Source organism: Lucilia sericata, unplaced genomic scaffold, assembly GCF_015586225.1.
Source record: "Lucilia sericata isolate MDLA Ls3-8-SP2 unplaced genomic scaffold, ASM1558622v1 Contig000094F_arrow, whole genome shotgun sequence".
Lineage (NCBI taxonomy): Eukaryota > Metazoa > Arthropoda > Insecta > Diptera > Calliphoridae > Lucilia > Lucilia sericata.
In genome coordinates this window covers 140,001-160,000 of record NW_023994126.1, presented here as the reverse complement: position 1 = coordinate 160,000, position 20,000 = coordinate 140,001, and the positions used below count along the sequence as shown (strand labels likewise).

Sequence of the window (20,000 nt, the reverse complement as noted above, 5' to 3'; positions counted from 1 at the left end):
ATGTTAAGTAGTGTAAAATTGGTCAAAATTTACTCTGAAAATCGGTAAGTTTTCGATATCTTTCAATGGATCCAAAACTTTTTCCACTCCAAATCTTTTTAAAAAATAGTTTTAAAGGTAATTTTAAAACATTTACCAATATTGAAATGAAGACCCTCGATTCCGCTGTCAGGTTCCATACACCCAATAAATTGCTTATAAACCCAACTTAAACATGAAAGATCGAAGTATAAAGCTTATTTATTTTTTCAAAAATACATATCTTATTGAAACTACCCAAAATAAACGAAGAAAATATATTTTAGAAATGTTACGTTATGTCCCCAAGGTATTATAATAACTTGTTTCTATTATTTTTTCCAATGACTATTTTAATAAAAATTTCCCGACTCCAAAAAACTATAATAACTGATTAACAGAAGAAAGTAAACTTAAATACCTTTCATTTGAGATATTGATCATCAAATTCTACCATATAGTTTGGTAGAAAATAGATTTTCCACTGAAAAAAATGCTTGTTTTTATTTTTTTTGTCGGCACTGTACATACATACAGTTGCGTTCATTATTTTGAGTAAAAATTTTTAATTTGAAATTTTTAAATGAAAGATTTCGATTTTTTTATTGAATATTTTTATAATTTCTTGATTTGTTCTCTAATTTCTATAATCGTTATTATAAATATTTAAGAAATTGATTACAAAATATATATTTTTTAAATTTATATACAAAATCTATTGTTCAAAATAATAGGAGTATTCGATTTAAGTTCAAATATTTTTGAAATAAAAACAAAAACGAAAGGACTTTCATCTAAAATATTATCAATTAATGTGTAGCACTACAGCATCATCTATTTTTGTCAAGATTTTATATAAAATTTGGGTATCTGAGCCTCCAGAACTTAATGTCTTTTCGGCAGCGGCTTTGAGGGGCTTGATGACGCGTGTCGTAGCCGATTATGCACAATATGCAGTAATTTATTCAGAAACCCATAAAAGACGTTATACGCAAAGTCTTTTAACGATTTGTTTTACAATCAGTAAGTCAACAACCATGTCATTTCCTACTTCCTATGGAAGGATCTTCCACCATTTTGGAATCAAAAATTCCATACGACAACACCGACATTTTATCAAAATTGTTAGGTACATTTATGGATTGACGTTACATGACCATGTCTCTAACTATGTTAAATGTTTCCTTGGTTTATACTTTTCTTCGTATATAAGACTGAGGCTACTTTTAACATTTTACAAGATAATTTATACAGGATATCCGAGGACATTAAGGAATAATTTTGTATTTTCCCACTCTATTCGTTCGCCTCAGATTGTCATAGACAGAATTTTGAGATCTTCATATGAACATTCATTTGTGGTCAGAGTTTCTCGAATCTGGAATAGACTACCAAACAATCTCAAAATATTCTCATTTAACTTGCTAAAAGCTAAATTGGTTTTCTACGATTTCCTATCCTCCGAATTGTCTTAATGTTCCTTGTTAGTGTGATGTGTACATTTTCTTTTTATATTATAATGTTTAATTGTTATATTATTTTTATATCTTCTTATATGTAAATATTAATGCATTTATGAAGTCTTCCACATTTTTATAAAACTTTTAACCATGTATGGCCCATAAGGGCTCGGTTAAATAAATAAATGAAATAAAATAAATAAAAAAAAATTTATTGGAAATATGATAACATATCTTGGGCTAATATGTTTACCTACAAACTTTGATCTACAATTTCATTCTACAGTTTATTAGACCATACTCTTTCTGTCAAGACCCATCATGAATCAATCCTATCATACGACTTATTTGAAAGTTGTTTAGAGCTTAATATTTTTCGATTAATGGACTTCCAATATTCTTTCTGAATTTATTTAGATTTAAAAATATAATTTGTTGTCGTATCAATGCATTGAGTTATTTTAGCATATTTTTAACATTTCATCAAAATACCTAGATGTTTAATTCAATTTTACCCATTCTAAAGTGTTGGAATTGTTAAGTAGTGCAAAATTGGCCAAAAATTGCCCTGAAAATCGTTAAGTTTTCGATACCTATTAATGGTCCAAAACTTTTTCGACTCTAAATAATTTTAAGTTTTATAGGTGATTTTAATACTTTTACCAATTTATTTTATTTTATACTCATGTTTTTTAAGATATTTTGAAAGTGAGACCCCCGATTCAGCTGTCAGTTTCCATATACTCAATAAAATGCTGATAAAACCAACTTAAATGTGAAAATTTAATTTTCAGAAATATATTTCTATTTAAAATTTTTCAAAAGAAATGAACAAAATATTTTTTAAATATTTTGTTACATACCCAAGGCATTATATAACTTGTTTCTATTGTTCAATTCACAATCAAGTTGTATATTGTACCTACTAAAGTGTAGTAACAGTGATTGTGAGCAGATCTTTGCAGAAAGTCATAAGTTTATGTTCTCAATGAAAAAAAAAAAAAAACAATCAAAACAAATATACATAACAATGTCAAAAGATAAAAAAATCAAAAAATATTATATTTATTAAACATGCGAAATAAACCAAATTGATTTCTTTGAATTTTCAACTATTTTAATTTCTTTATTCCATATTTTAAACTAATAAATAAACAGTTTTTAATAAAATTTTAGGTTTTTTGTTTTGGTAAACAGCTGTTTGTTTTTGATTTTAGTGTTACCACTTTATCGTTTTTTATGCTAAAATCGTTTGAATTTTTTGTTTATATGCTGAAATTAACAATTGGCAACACTAAGCTTTCTTACAACATTCGATAAACATATGTGTTCAATTCACAATCGATGTTGTAGCGTTGTATGCGTTGTATGTCAGCAGCTGCTACAATAGTCATAACAATGTTGTTGGTATTTTCTATGCAAAAGCTCTATACAACTCCTACGACAATTTTTCATATGTTTTTCGAATGTTGTAAGAAAGTTTAGTGTTGCCAGTTGTTTATTTCAACATATAAACAAAAAATTCAAACGATTTTAGCACAAAAAACAAAAAAGTGGTAACACTGAAATCAAAAACAAACAGCTGTTTACCAAAACAAAAAAACTAAAATTTTATTAAAAACAGTTTATTTATTAGTTTAAAATGTGGAATAAAGAAAATAAAAGAATTGAAAATTCAAAGAAATTAATTTGGTTTATTTCGCATGTTTAATTAATTTCATATTTTTTGATTTTTTTATCTTTTGACATTGTTATCTATATTTGTTTTGATTGTTTTTTTTTTTTTTTTTCATTGAGAACACAAACTTATGACTTGCTGCAAAGATCTGTTCACAATCACTGTTACTACACTTTAGTAGGTACAATATACAACTTGATTGCGAATTGAACAATGAAAAATTGTCGTAGGAGTTGTGTAGAGCTTTTGCATAGAAAATACCAACAACGTTGTTATGACTATTGTAGCAGCTGCTGACATTGAACATAATATTTTTTCAAACGCTTACTTCAGTTAAATTTCAATAACAATTTCCCGAGTCCAAATATAATAACTGTATAACAGAAGAAAGTACCCTGTAGGAAATGTCAATATTAAAAATGTGCTTAATCGCTATTGATTTTGTCAGTAGTACTAGTGTCGAATTATACCCTATACAAGGCTTAGTGCTATTGACATTTAACATGTGCGTGTCATTGAAAATCCTCTAGTAACATTATGACTATTGACTCGGTATTGACTAGGTACTTCTCATGGATCCATATGGTGACATTAGAACCAGGAATTTACTAGTACATTTCTATATCGCGAGTCCATTCAGTTTTAATACAGACATTTTCTTAAGGAATATTGACATGTTTGTTGACAATGCCACTAGATATACACCACATCTTTGGTCTCTGTATTTTTTATATTGACACAGAAATGAAAGATTGGAGACATTTGAACTAGTACTGTTGACAAAAAGATATATGGACCCAGTCTGACTGCAGGGTACATATAACTTTAATGATTTTGTCAAACTTCGAAACTTATTGAAGGTTCTATAAACTTGATAAGTTTAGTGCACCTACCGCATTATACAAGTCATTTGTGTTTTCTCGATCTACAGATTTGTATCCCGAGAATTGCTTCTTCATTTTTTGAGAGGTCGTTTTTGGTTCGCATTACATGATGGTGGAATGTTTTGCCGTAGTCTTTGCGTATTTTTTCGCACTCGAATAACGTGTTTCGTTTAAAACTCATTCAGCACTTTACTAATTCCATTTAGTATTTATCGTTATATGCATTTTGTATTGTACGCAAAATTAAACTTTAAGAATTTCTAAGTTTTGCTGTTGAATGGGAACTTTTTTGTATTTTTATAATAATTTATTTTATATTTTGTATGGCTGGGGAGCCGTTTTGAAGTAAATAATTGTGTGTTTTTTTTTTTAATATGTTCAATAAAAATATTTTTAGCTTTATTTATAGCATAAGTAAATGTTTTTAGATGTGCAGGAAGTGTATTCCATATCCTAGAAATTCTGACTAGGAAGGAGTGCTCAAATACCGACAGATAGATTCTAGGTATAATAATTATAGGTGAACGAGTAGATCTTGAAAACGTAAACATATCATATAAATTTGGTGGTGTTTTTGTTGAAATTATTTTATAAAATAAATAAAGTAATCTAAAACGAACATATGTTGAAAAAGAGAATCCAAAAAACAATCTAATGTGTGAAGAAATGTGATCATGTACTCTCAAGCTATATACATATCTAATTATCCTATTTACAATTCTGCGTACATTCCCAAAATTTTTCCTATTAGCAGCCGAATATATCTCAATACCATAATTTAATAGCGATAAAGGTATTTTCAGACTACACTACTGAGTATTAACACACTTCAAATTAAAAATATTATAAAAATAATTCGCATTTTCAAAAAATCAATCCGAAAAATACATTTGTTTACACTATAATATTTGTAATATTTTTTATCCAATTTTCAATTATTTATGCACTTTTCGTTCTTATTTTTAATGTATTTTTTTATTGTATTTATAAAATACATACCGAATACGTTTGAAAATAAAAAGTTTTTGAATTGTTTTAAAAAATTTATGAATACCGACCGTATGCCAAAAAAATCAGTAATATTTTTGAAAATCAAATTACAAATTATATTTAGACTAGTAAATTGTATTATGATACAAACATTTTTGACAAGTATTAATACTCAGTATTGTAGTCTGAAAATACCTTAAAAGAAATGCATGTGCTATTGTAATCTTAATTCTTGTGGGGAAATTGTAATTTAAACTATATAATTTTCTTAACACAAAATTTATTTTAGAGCTTAATAAATTAATATGTTTATTGAAAGAAAACTTGTTATCTAGGATAATACCTAGACAACGCATATCGTCTACAATATCAATTTGAATATTTTCAATTGTAATATTAACAAGCGTAGTATCCTTAATACCAAAGCACATTGCCTTGGTTTTATCGGTATTGATCCGTAAAAAATTTTCTTTCATCCATGAGGCAACAACTTGCGTTTTAGAATTTATATGTGCATTTAAAATATGAATAAAATGTCTATCGCCAAAAAAACCATATGAATATCATCAGCATATAGATAAATATCCGAAACAGGTAAATTAATAGTTCTAATGAAATCATCCATATAAATCATGAATAATAGTGGACCCAAAATTGATCCTTGTGGGACTCCACTTTTGCAAGCCAAAATACTAGAATATCTGTTGTCGCAGGAAACAAATTGGCTTCTACCATTAAGATATGATTGTATTAAACTACACATATTCCTTCTAAAATAAAATTTTGAGTTTAATTTGTTAATTAAATTGTTATGATTTATAGTATCAAATGCCTTGGATAAATCCAAGGCAAGAAGAACACTAACTGCTTGGTTATTGAGATTATATCTTATTCTGTCTGTTAAAGATAGAAAAAGAGCTGTGGTGCTAAAACCTTTACGATAGCCAGAGTGGCAAACACTAAGTAATTTATTCTCGGTTAGATAACAATTTATTTGTTTGGCAACAAGCCGCTCAAATACCTTAGAAAGGCAGGAAAGAATACTAATTGGTCGAAAAGCATCAGCTAATCTATCTAATGGGCACAACTCTAGCGGTTTTCCATAATAAAGGAAATGTTGATGTCATTATAATTGTATTGAAAATATGTAAGATATGCTTCTTAATAGAAGGATATATTATTTTTAAAAATTTTATGGGTAATTCATCGACTCCTACAGAATTTTACTTAGTCTTAAAAAACGCTTCTTGGAGATCAGTCTCATTAAATCTCATTATGGAAAATATGCCTGAATCATTCATAGGAACTAATGGACATAAATCGTCACACTGATTAGACACAAATATATTGTTCATTATTCATACTACACCCAATATTGTTCAGTACCTTCCATGTTGTGTTATCTCTGAAAAATACCTCACAATTTTTTGATTTTAACTTCCTAAGAACTTTTTTAACACAATTTCTAAATTTACAATATATAATCCAGTTCGATACACTTTTATTTTCGCAGTAGGATCTATAAGCAAGATCGCGTAAATAACGAGCATCTCTAACCTGCTCATTATTGCGTATATTGGAAATATTGTTAACTACACTATGTTTTTTAGTGCGCACAGCAATGATGCTGTGCGCACTTTCCCTACACCCACTTTTTATTTTCCCTACATTTTTCCCTACACTACTTTTTTCCATTTTTTTCAAAGTTTATCTTAAAAAAATACAAAAATAACATCAAAAACTAAAATATTAGCTCCGTTTTATAATATACATATATGTATGTATTTTTTTTTTAATTTTTAGGAATGAAATTTCTAGAATTTAAATTTTAAATTTTTTTTCTTTCAATTTTACATCATACAAATCTTCCAACCCTGACTCTTCAGTTAAGATAAAAAAAAAAAACAATTGAAAGATTTATGGCAGTATATCGAATCGTGATAAAAATTTATTTTATGTGCCTCCAACAAAAAAATGTTCATAAAATAATTATTTTAAATAAGGTTTACTTTTTGCGGTTTACTTTTATAAATTTTCAGAACATTAAATTCATTTTTTCAATCCTGAGTTACTGCATTAAGCCCCCGACTACTCTATCTATAAGGAGTCAGAATATATCGCCCTACAGGATTGGCATAATCCAAAAAGTCGTTTCAAGAAAAATGGATATGAATATTTAATGACATTTAACTATTTTTTTAATAACTTTTAAACAAATCAAGGGGTTTTAAAAATCCAGATTCAGATAGTTGAGGTTAATATGTTTCTCATCTAAATTGAAATTACATTTTTAGTTGTCTAATATTCACAAAAACGTGGGTTTTAGTTTTTACGTTTACAAAAAATCGATTTCACATCGAAAATAATAGACATATTTGAAATTTCATAAATCTATATGAAAGATTTTAGTATGTCGCATGTTTTGAAGACCTTAGTTCAAGAAAGCCGAATTTTGGATTATGCCAGTCTTGTAGCGATATGTAGGTACATATATTGTAGAAATTACAAGCGGAATTTTTACTAACGATACACTTAAAACTGATTTCATTTTTAATTTAAAAGTTTAATACATGAAAGAGTATATTTTTAGTTGTTAAAAACTATGAAATTGAAAAATCCCTACAATTTGACAATAGTAAGAAATCTTTCCCTTTTTCCCTACACGTGAAATTTTTGAAAAAAATCCCTACAAAAAGGGAAAAATCCCTACACTTGGCATCACTGGCGCACAGGGACACAAGCGAAAATATTGAGTAAAATAGAATTTAAATGATAAATTTGAATATTAACATCCGAAGTTCTATATATAGGACTAAAATCAGAGTAAAGAATCATATGTTCAAGTAGGTTATAATTAATACCATTGTAGTCCTTATATTCCTCGTTATTAGCATTAATTTTCTATGGAAATTCTAAACTCATGCAAATAAATGCGTGTGATGATAAACATAGCGATTGAAATTGACCAGAAAAACTTAGGGATAATTTATCACTCATAATAAAATAATCAATTAATGAAACAGTGTTGTCCCTCAAATTGTAATGTGTAGGCAAAATATTGTGAATATATTTTATATTATTCCGGTTACATAGTTCCCTCATTACCGTCGATTTCTCAGGATGAAAAAGATTATAATTAAAATCGCCCATTATGGCAACATGTTCATATTTGCAAGTAATATCACCCAAAATATTATCTAACTGTCTGATACCAGCTATATTACCCTTTGGCAAATATACAATACCTAATAAAATTTTCAAGTCTTCACCCATTACTTCCAAAAATAAACATTCAACACAGTTTGGAAAATTCAAGTACTACTTTAGCTCTCAGTTTGTCACTAACATAAATTGCTACTCCTCCAGCCCTAATATCATCTATTCTATCAACTCTAAATAACTTGTATCCTGGCACTTGAACAGCTCTGCTGCTAACACATGATTTCAGCCACGTTTCAGTAACACCCACAATGTCGAGAAAGTTGCCATCTAATATATTCAAGAACTCTTCAAATTTAGAGGAGCGTGCTGTTGGTTTGATACTTTGAACATTGATGTGACCAATATTTAAATATTGTCCATTATTAAAAAAATTTCTTAAAATATAATCATTGTTACTTGTGATATAACCTAAGTTATTTCCAGAATTCATTTAAAAGGAAAAAATGTATGTATAATAATAAATTTAATAAATAAAAATGTATATAAACGTAGTTTATATAGTTTATAAATATAATTTTAAAAATAAGGTTATGTATATTTGAATATATTTTTGCCTGCATGGCTTGAATATTTTTTACTACGAATAATTTGTGTAGGAAAATATTTTGATATTATAGGCAAGCAATATAAAATATGCTGCTGCGAAATATATTGCTTATGAAAAAATTTTATATTTTGAACAGTACCATATTTTAAATATGCATAAATATTTTAAAATATGGGCAATTACTAATATTTAAACTCTGTTCAAAAGTACCGTGATTCTCCCGAGTCTTATTTGATACTCTCAAAGTAACTTTAAATTTAAAATTTTTATTCAAATTTGAAATTAGAAGAATGTCCTAAAAGTAATAGAAAAACGGCTAATAATATTATAGAGAGGAATTATCTTCAATATTACCAAAATTAAAGAAATCTAGTTTTAAAAGCCACTTTTTAGAAGTATGTTTTGCAAATTAGCAATGCAGCTCATTTAGAAATGGAATTTCTAATTTGTATCTTAATTGACAATATATGAATATTAATCTAATTAAAATTCCATTTTTCCAAAATTTAAATTTTGGAAAAATATTTGACTTTAAAACTAATTATGTATGTATGTATGTATTTCCAAATGATAGAAACTCGAAGGACTCAATATCTATCTAATATAAAAGGATATTTTTTAAAATTAAGAATTCAACCATAGATAACACAGTGAGACAAAATAAACGAAAATTTAAATACCTGGGAAGTGATACTATTTTTCTGAAAGGTGGATCCGAGTAGAACAAGAATATGTTTTTGAAATTTGCCAAACACCTCCAAAATCTTGAGTTACGGGTAAAAACCCGGATTTCATACCTTTAAGCACTTATAAGTCAGTAACATAGTTGAATCTGAATCGATTTTAAGTTTCTTCACGAATTTAGAAAGCAGAAGCTGAGGCCTTTATAATGACATATATATTTATTGTTTCATGTCATATTCAGAATCGGATATACGAGTAAATATCCTTTGTGTGGTCTAATAACAAGGAGCGCAATGTGGAGAATTTGATATGATAATTGATTTTTTTTACAAATGAACACCTATGTACATCGAATTTTAATTTAATAACATATAAAAGATATTTATTGATTTATGGAAATAAACTATCGTTAATAATACTTGTAGCTCAATTACTAGTGTCAAGTTAAATTTCTAAATTCATCTTTGTGTACTGCCAAATGTGGCCTGAAATTGTATTTAAAAGGTTAACATTGAGGGACGGACAAAGAATCATCATATCAACATAAAAATGTCAAAATATATGCAAATGTATTTAAGAAATTATGAATAATTGAATGATGAATAATTGCATCATGTGAACGTCATGTGAACTGTAACAATGCTTATAAAGTTTTTAGTTTTTTTTTCATGCCGATGTGGAATAAAGTAGTAATTAAAACAAAAACAAAATATAAACCATAAAAAATAAATGAAATCAAACTCACATTAAATGATTCTTTTATAAAATACATTTCAACTTTTCTTTTGTTCTCAAATATACGATTGTAAAGGCATACAAAAGGAAGTAGATGAAAGAGAAACCAATTGTACAGAACGATTTAAAAATTTTGAAAAGTTTTGTACATTATGGAAACGTTTGCGAAAAATGTTCGTTTGTTTTCATACTCTGATTTTAATATCGTATGATTTATATTTTTACGTTTACACTATCTGTATATAGTCTAAACTGACTTCATGAACTCAATTCAAAAACCCGAATTTTGTGTTAATATTTTATAAACTTTATTTGGTTGACCCAATGGGTTTCGTTAAAAATATATAATACAAACCCTGCACAGCCATTAAATTACATGACAATGACATCACTTCATTTACATATATACATACAAGCTCATTATATCAAGTACTAATTAAAAAAATTTGCATTTTTTTATAATAATAGTATGATGTTCTTATTTTTTAAGGTGTTAAAGCTATTGACAAACGTGATGGTGCTGGTGCTCATAACTGGGGATCTGTTAAACAAGAAATCGATGATATTAATAAATCAACGACTGATGCTGATGTTACTTTGACAGACAAGGAAGAATCGTCTAATGAACAAACTCCAGAACAACCTCCTGTACCAGAAGAAGAAGAAGTAAAAGAACTAACACTCGATGAATGGAAGGCATTACGAGGTGAACGCTCGAAACCCCAATATAATATTCGTAAGCCAAATGAAGGTGAGGATACCTCCCAGTGGAAGAAAATGGTTGTGCTAAACAAAAAGAAGGACGGTGACAGCGAAGAAGAATATGAGTATGATCCGTCTATGTATCCTCAACGTGTTGGACGCTTGCAACGTATAGTCGACATTCAATTCAATTTCAACGATGGTCGTCGTGGTGGTGGAGGCTTTGGCAGAGGCCGTGGTCGCGGTCCTCGCCCTGGTGGTGATAATAAAGGACCACGCCCCGATGGCGACAGACAGCCTAGACAACAGCGTAACTTTGGGGAAAGACAACAGAAGCGCTCTACTCCAAATGCTCTAAAAGTTGACGATGAACGTCAATTTCCTACTTTGAGTTAAACATTCAACAACTTAAAAATTTCTTCTTGCTGGCAAATAAATAAATACAAGTCAGCTTGTAAACATTAGATGATATAAATATAGCATTTTAATTGCACACTATCGTCCTCCTCATTGCCACGTCTTCATTATTACTACTACAAAACAAGTAACAAAATTCCCTCATTTAATTAAACATTTTATTTCTTTCTTTTTTACTCATACTAACATACTAACATATACGTAAATATATGGAGGTCTAAATGATGATTAAGAGGAAACAACAATTGTTAATTTTAATGGTTATTGTTTATTATATAATAATACATATATTTTTTTTTTTCAAATAAAAATGAAATTAGTTGTAATCAAAATTGAATTAAGTTCAATTTATATTGGAATAAGATAGAATGAGTGCCTAATCGAAACATGAATGTATACTTATAAAAACAGCATTTGCCAGCATCCAAAGAATCTACGTATGACGGCGCAACAAATCTCCAATATTGTGTCCTTATAATTTGAATAAAGAGGATGGACACAAGAAGGATTGATATATTAATTTCACAATATACATGGTTTTGATTATAGCAACTTAAGTTTTAAGCAAGGAAACAATAAATTGTTTATTTTTAATGAAGTTTTACTTACTATACAATACTTTTATTGATATATATGTATATTGGATAAAAAACGAAACTTCTGTTTTACCTTTAATTACAAATCTTTTGGAAAATAATAGAGGCCCTTTTGTAGAATTGTCTCTACTTCATTTTATAATTATAAATAAAAACACAACTATTTGAAATAGTTCAAAACATATACATACAAGTAATTTGTTTTATTTTTATTTATCAAATTTGTTTGTATTTAGATGATCCAGATCGCGTCTTTCGAAATTGTGAATGCTAGTGGCCTCTATTCTGCATTTCAATTCGAATCGAAATATTCTCCGTTTGATATCTTTGGTATTCTGCATTTCGATTCGACTCTCCGCCACATAAACAACAACTTAGAAAAACGTAGGTACGATCGTAACGCAGAATACACACATTTGTAAAGCATTGAAACGATATGGTATTGCTTCTTCTTTTTCTTACGATTCAGTTTTTTGTTGGAATACCTTTTTTCGATCGCTGCGTAACTGAATGCGTAAACGTAATCGAAATGCAGAATAGGGGTGAGTATCTATGTCAGTTACGGAATACATTTTTCTGTCGTATGTCAATAAACCAGCCGGCGGTATAGTTTCATTTAAGGATTTAAAGGTATTGCTCGGATCTCCAATTTGAGACTTTTCCACCTGTGGAATAAAAATCGAAAAAATATTTTGAATTATAAAAGAGAGGATATATTAAAAAAACAATAATCTTGCAAATAAAGTTATTGATACATAATACATAACTAACCAAAAATTCAAAATCGATTTTATTGTTGATTCTAATATATTGCATCAAAACAAATGTTCACAAACAAATTGGACTCCTCGAACCAAATTTGCGATTTTATTAACAAAAAACAAAAGGCCCTATCTACAAAAACATTTAAATATTAAAGGTAAAAAGTCCAACTTATACATTTTTTTACGCCATTGTCAACTACCAGGATGCACCTGTTTAGAATCACTACTACTGCCAACCCTGAATGTGCATTTCCCGCTAGCCAATCAGGGAAGCGCATAGCACCACAACAGCTTTATCACAGATAACGTCACAGATCGCCAATGGCCTCAATCAGCAACGACCGTGTCAGCGCACCATATTTATCCAAGGCCTTCCACACGGTCGATCACTCGATGCTGATAAACGACATCACTACTTCAATGCTCCCCAACGATGTCAAATGCTGGATAGCTAACTATGTCTGTGGAAGACTTGCTGTTCAGCTCCAACAAGATTTTATATAAAAACAAGTAAGGAAGTATAGTCGGGCGTGACCGACCATATGATACCCTACACCAGTTATGAATATTAAATGTGAATTATTTTTCATAATAAAGCATTTGTCTTCTATTGCCTTGTTCCGATACATTTAAGCAATTGATGGATGAAAAACTAATTTTCTGAAAGAGGCTTTATATGGGGGCTAGGGGCAAATATGGACCAAGCCTGATAAAATTTTGTGAATATATTTATATATACATACATAATAATTTATTGTGCTGAATTTCATCGCGATATTTGTGTTTATAAGTTAATTTTGGACATTCAAGTAATTTTCTGAAGGGGACTTTGTATGGGAGCTACGGTCTATGAAATTTGGCAGGGTCATCAAGGCTTGTATAAAACTTAGTTGTGCCGCTTTTTATCATATACAGGTATATTTAACCGTTATGTCAATACCTACATACCCGGGAATGATTTTAATTTTTGAAGTGATATATCTCGAGATCTATATATCGTATCGGCTTGAAATTTGCTTTCAGAGTAATGTTTTCTATACATTTTCCAAAAATTAGTTAGATATATATACATATATTAAACCGATTTACTATTTTTACCTCTTATATCAATACCCAACATACCTGGGTATGTATACAAATTATATGTCAGTTATCGGACAAAAACTAAGTTTCACAATAAATTTTATGTATTATTATTGGAATTATATATATTCTTGTATCTTATGAAAAAAAATTTAACTAAACAACAAATTTAGTTCCAAATACAGAGTCATGTGTCTTTATTCATAAACTTGAATGTGATATATTTGTGGACCCTGTAACATTAACAAAAATGGGCCGATTTTGATAAAATACATTTTTTTATTGTATATGACTTAGGAAAGTAAAATTATGCTGATTATAATAATTTTATTCTCATATAAACAAAAATATTTTAGTTTAAATTTTAAAATTTTAATTTTTGACCATGACAGCAATCTTTTTTTGCAAAAAACTTCCCTACTTACGACAGCAAAAACAATTTCATTAATGCTAATCGATTTTATACACCTTAATAAATAATATATAAAAAGTTTTGTTCAATTATCTTTCCCGGTCACTGAGTAATAGCTTCTTGAAGTCAAAATTTTACAAAGTCAAATTCTGCATAATGTACAATACGTTATGAAGGCGTTTTTCTTTAGGTTTTTTGCATATGATATTTTTGTTAATAGGAAAGCAATAAGAAAACTAAAAGAAATTGCTTAAATTTAATGGTTTATGATCAAAAACTATTTCATTTATATATACAGACGTTTTATTAAATTAGTTTTAATAATTATCTGAATTATACACTAGAAATGTATAAAAAGATGAAATAGCCATATAAATTGTATGACATACCCGGGTATGTTGGGTATTGATGTACGTAATTTTGCTCGGGTATAGACAAGACGGTTAACATAATTATGAGCTCAGAAGCACTTTTTGGGGGGTTCTGTTGTATGGGGGCTAGGTGAAATAATGGACCGATTTTAACCATTTTCAATAGGCTCCTTTGGCAAAAAAAAGCGTGTGTGCCAAATTTCATCCAATTATCTTGAAAATTGCGAACTGTACCTTGCGCACAAGGTTTACATGGACAGCCAGCCAGACGGATATAATATAATCGACTCAGAAAACGATTCTAAGCCGATTGGTATACTTTAAGGTGGGTATAGGACGAATGTTACAAACATCAGCACAAACCCAATATAGGATTCTAACGGTGTTATAAATAGTATTTCAAAAAGGAAGTTAAATAAATTTTAACTTAAACATTGCCGGCCACCTTGCATTACCTTAGGAGTTTTTAAGAAGTCTCTCGACTTTCCCCAATGAGCCAAAGTCCCTCAGGTGGATTTTTAAGAAGTATCTCGACGTTCCCTCCAGTATGTGGATTATTATTTAATATAAGATATATAAAGATAATAAATAAGAAAAATAACATAAATAAGGTAGTAGGAACATAAATATGTTGTTGCCAATATGGATCCTCAAATAAGTGAGTACATAAGTCATATTATTTTCAACCCTCCAGGGAACATGACGCAATACGCAGCAGCAAAACAAACTCTATTAAACCCCTTTGGTGAATCCGATGAATCAAGAATTCGCAAACTTCTCCACGGCCAATCGTTAGGAGACAACAAACCCACACAATTTCTCCAAAAGCTTAAAAATCTTGCATCAGGACATGTTGGTGATACCATCTTGAAAAGTATTTTCCTTGAGCAAATGCAGGATCAAATTAGGACAATTTTGTCAGTCACAGATTGCTCAATCCAGGTTTTAGCAGAACAAGCTGATAAAATTTTTGAAGTCCTTAGGCCCCCAAATGTTTGCGAAATAAAGAATCAAGCTGTAGCGTCATTACCACAATCGACTATATCAGAAATCACATTAAGACAACTTTCGGAACAAATTAAAACACTTAAAAGTAAGATCGTGATTCGACATCATTCAGAAGCAATAGATCCGATTCTCGTTCGTGAAAACGGTGTTGGTATCATCTTCGTTTTGGAGAAAGATCCACAAAATGTACTTCGGCATGTTCATATGCAAAAACCTAAATGGAGTTTCAGTAGCGGCCACTGAAATTCCTATTGGCGATGGCCGCCTATTCGTAAAAGACAAAAATTCTAAATTATCCTTTTTGATAGACACGGGCGCTGCAATATCAGTTTTACCTTCAAAAAACTTTAATAAAAAAATAATACTATGTACGAACCATGTTTTTCACTTTATGCAGCTAATGGTAGTATTATAAAAAGCTATGGAACACATATCCTTGAATTAGACTTTGGTCTTCGACGTCCTTTTGTTTGGAAATTTATTATAGCAGAAGTTAGTAAACCTGTTATAGGTTCAGATTTCCTCAAGCATTTTGATCTTTTACCAGATCTTAAGAATTTCACAATAGTGGATAGAAAAACATTTTTAAGTGTACCCGCAAAAATATCATTAGAACCGTCACTTGAACTTAATATCATTAAAGCCTCAAACGAATACCACAAATTACTTGAGAAATATCCTGCACTATATTCAGTTAACCGAATCTCAGAAATACCTAGCAACTGTCAAGTTTTTCATCATATTGACACTAATGGTCCGCCGGTAAAAGCTAAAGTCCGTAGATTAGACCCTAAGCGTTTAGCTTGTGCAAAAAATGAATTTAAATATTTCCTTGACAACGGAGTTATAAGACCATCAAAAAGTTGTTGGTCAAACGCACTCCATATGGTACTCAAATCAAATAACGAATGGCGACCATGTGGCTATTATAGAGCTTTAAATCGCATAACTATACCAGACCGATACCGATCCCGCTGATATAGAAAAAACTGCAATTGTGACACCTTTCGGACTATTTGAATAGCTTAAAATGCCATTCGGTTTACGTAATTCTGCTCAGAGCTTCCAAAGGTGGATGGACAATATTTGTCATGATTTAAAATTCGTATACGTATACATTGATGATATTCTAGTAGCGTCAAGTTCAAAAGAAGAGCACTTAAAGCATTTAGATATACTTTTCCGACGTTTAAATAATAATGGAGTAATCATTAACCCTAGCAAATATTTATTCGGAGTATCCGAATTAGATTTTTTGGGATATCACATTTCAGAAGATGGTATTAAACCCATGCAATCACAAATTAAAGCAATTCTAGAGACTCCAAAACCAAATACGTTGGAACAACTTCGTCGGTTTCTTGCAACAACCAATTACTATCGAAGATTTATGCCACATGCAGCACACCACCAAATTAAATTGAATTAATTTCTAAAAGGATGTAAAAAGAAGGATAAAAGACAAATTAAATGGACTCCTGACAAAATTATAGCACATATGATAGAGAACTATTAGCAACGTACGCAGGTGTCAAACATTTTAGATTCATGTTAAAAGGACGAAATTTCGCAATACATATACGGATCACAAACCTCTTATATTCGCTTTTAAGCAGAAACCCGAACGTGCAAGCTCACGACAAATCCGTCATCTAGATTTTATATCTCAATTTACAACAGATATAAGACATGTGCCCGGTTCTGAGAACGTAGTAGCAGATTATTTGTCCAGATCAAGTGAGATCGAGTTAATTAACTACGAGAGTATGGCAGATAATCAAAATAACGATGAAGAATTGAAAGAATAGAATTTCTTTCAATTAAAAAAATTATTAAAAATCTACTCAACTAAAGCTTAGATTAATTAATATTCCAGATTCAAACAAAAGCATTTATTGTGATATAACTAAACATAAGTCACGTCCATATGTTTGCAAGAATCAAAGGCAAGAGGTATTCCAAAAGATTCACGGTTTAAGTCACCCAGGAGTACGAGCTTCCCAAAAACTTATATCTGATCGTTTCGTTTGGCCCTCAATGAATCGAGACATTGCTCAAATGGTACGAAAATGCGAACATTGCCAAAAGGCGAAAATTTCGAAGCACGTGAAGTCGTCGTTAGTAGTTTTTCCAATTGTGTCCGAACGTTTCTCTGAAGTACATGTAGACATAGTAGGACCTCTCCCCCCAAGTCAAGGTAAATGTTCTCCTAACCTGTATAGATAGATTTACAAGATGGCCTGAAGCAATTCCTATAGAAAATATATCAGCTGAAACTATATGTGATGCATTTTATAGCTGTTGGATCTCTAGATATGGATGTCCCAATAAAATAGTTTCTGATCGTGGACGACAATTCACTTCAAACGTGTTTGCTGAATTAGCTCAATTTATAGGTGCCCAACATATCACAACAATTTCGTATCATCCACAATGTAACGGTTTAGTTGAAAGAATGCATCGCACATTAAAAACAGCCATAACGTGTCATAACACTCACTCATGGACAAAAATTTGACCAACAGTTCTACTTGGGATGAGAACAGCACACAAAGAAGATTTGAAAACGTCTGCAGCTGAATTTCTTTATGGGGAAAATTTAAAACTACCTGGTCAATTTTTTTCCGATATTAAAGGCAAACAACCTCAGTCCAACTTTTTACTACAACTGAAATCAACAATGGAAAATATTCGTCCTGTGGCTATATCCCATCATTGCTCTAAAAAACCATTTATATATAATGAGTTATCAACTACTCCTAAAGTGGAATGATGGAATATTAAAACCATTTTCAAAAAAATATAGTGGACCATATGACGTCATTGAAAGAAATGAAAAATATTATACTATAAAGATTGGAAAGAACACTGACAAAGTTTCAATTGACAGACTTAAACCGGCGTTTATTGAGGAAATAATCGCAGAACCAGGGAATAACCCCGAATCACCAAGATGTATAACATTTTCATTAGGAAGGGGGTAATGTGGTGGTTATTGTTATATACAATACCACAACTATTAAAAAAAATCATATAGTAACTTTTGATATTACACACATATAAACAAAATCATTTTTCTTTAAAAAATAAAATTATTCTTAAAACTGATTTTAAACTGAAAAAAATAAAATAATTTTTAATTGGTATCAATAACAACATACGTATGCGATTGTCGAGTGTGGAAGTTAGTGGGTCGTAAAACCTCACTGGAATTCTGTTTAGTAGAAATAGTAGGTCTTTCAACTATGGAATTATCTGTATGCAAATAAAACAGTTATTAATGATTGTACAACTTCTGACTTTATGTGTCCTCGAAAGACAATACAGCAGTTATAATCATTCACAGTAGAAAATCTTTCAGATTCTGAAAGATTTTTAAATTGACGACAATTTCGCAAATAGTGTGACTGATTAAGACATAAGATGCATGGACGTTTAGAAGAAGGAGAACTATTAGAAAGAACAGAAGAGACGTCAGTCGTGTTCATACCTTTAAGATCATGAAGACATTGCAATGTCTGAATTCTTTCTGACAGAAAGTCATCGAAATCTTTCCATGTGGACAAAACAGTTTTGTTCTTAACAAGGAAAGGAAGACCAAAAATATGTTTTAGTTGGTTATGTACCAACATACGAGGATTCTCATATGCTTCCTTTAAATCGCGCTAGGCTACCTCAAAACTTGCGTTAACAAGTGGATATTTAGAAACGATATTTTTTGCTTCACCCTCTGTTTTTCGTATCTAATGGCAAAGGCGTTCTATATTGCTAAGCCGTGAGCTATTAATAAAACTTGCGTTAAATAAATCCCTAAAAGCGGGCCAAGAAACATAGTCACCTCCGAAAGGATCGATATCACAAGGAGGTAGTGTCAGACTATTCTCTGAATTACCGGAGTTCGGATTTACCTTTGGAGATTTATCTACTTTTTCATATATGGATCCTCCACATTGGACATAAGCTGAGTAGGTGGCTTGATATTTAGCACTTACTACTTCAAATTCACTAGTTTCTAAAGTGTTAAGACATACGTTGTAAGTCGTCTTGACATTTTTCCAAAGTGTTTTAAATCCTCACTCTGAATCTCTAAGCTATGAATTTCTTCGCCAAAATTACTAAACATATCCCTAAATGCAATAAAAGCATCCGATGCTTTTATAAATGTATTTAGTGAAGAAACCGACATGTTTTAATATATTAACAGTCGATTAAAATAAATAAATTAATAGCCCGATATCAAATTACTACTTGACTACAAAATTGATTAAAACAAACGTGATAATAGTCAAATTGACCGAGCGTAGGGTGACTAATATAAAGGTAGAAGAAGAATCAACCGTTTATGCATTTTATTGTTTTATTTTACAGATGTAAATCTGTAAACAAATAAGCACAAAGGAAAATGTAAAAACCGCTGTTTTTTAAATAA

The 20,000-nt window shown here is 30.1% G+C and overlaps 2 protein-coding genes across 4 annotated transcripts in view; one reads left to right on the top strand and one right to left on the bottom strand.

The window, feature by feature from the left end:
* Window positions 1-12,123, top strand: part of LOC119599873 (plasminogen activator inhibitor 1 RNA-binding protein-like) — a 35,509-nt gene extending 23,386 nt beyond the window's left edge. Inside the window, exon 2 of the mRNA XM_037949792.1 lies at window positions 10,709-12,123. Coding sequence (XP_037805720.1) covers window positions 10,709-11,316 — 608 coding nt within the window. The 3' untranslated portion in view covers window positions 11,317-12,123. The remainder of the gene's footprint in view (window positions 1-10,708) is intronic.
* LOC119599874 (molybdopterin synthase catalytic subunit-like) overlaps window positions 12,097-20,000 on the bottom strand; it is a 44,168-nt gene continuing 36,264 nt past the window's right edge. For 2 of the 3 annotated variants that reach the window (XM_037949796.1, XM_037949793.1), the window contains exon 3: window positions 12,097-12,598. In XM_037949796.1, coding sequence (XP_037805724.1) covers window positions 12,558-12,598 — 41 coding nt within the window. In that variant the 3' untranslated portion in view covers window positions 12,097-12,557. The remainder of the gene's footprint in view (window positions 12,599-20,000) is intronic. The other variant, XR_005231101.1, reaches the window with a different exon arrangement.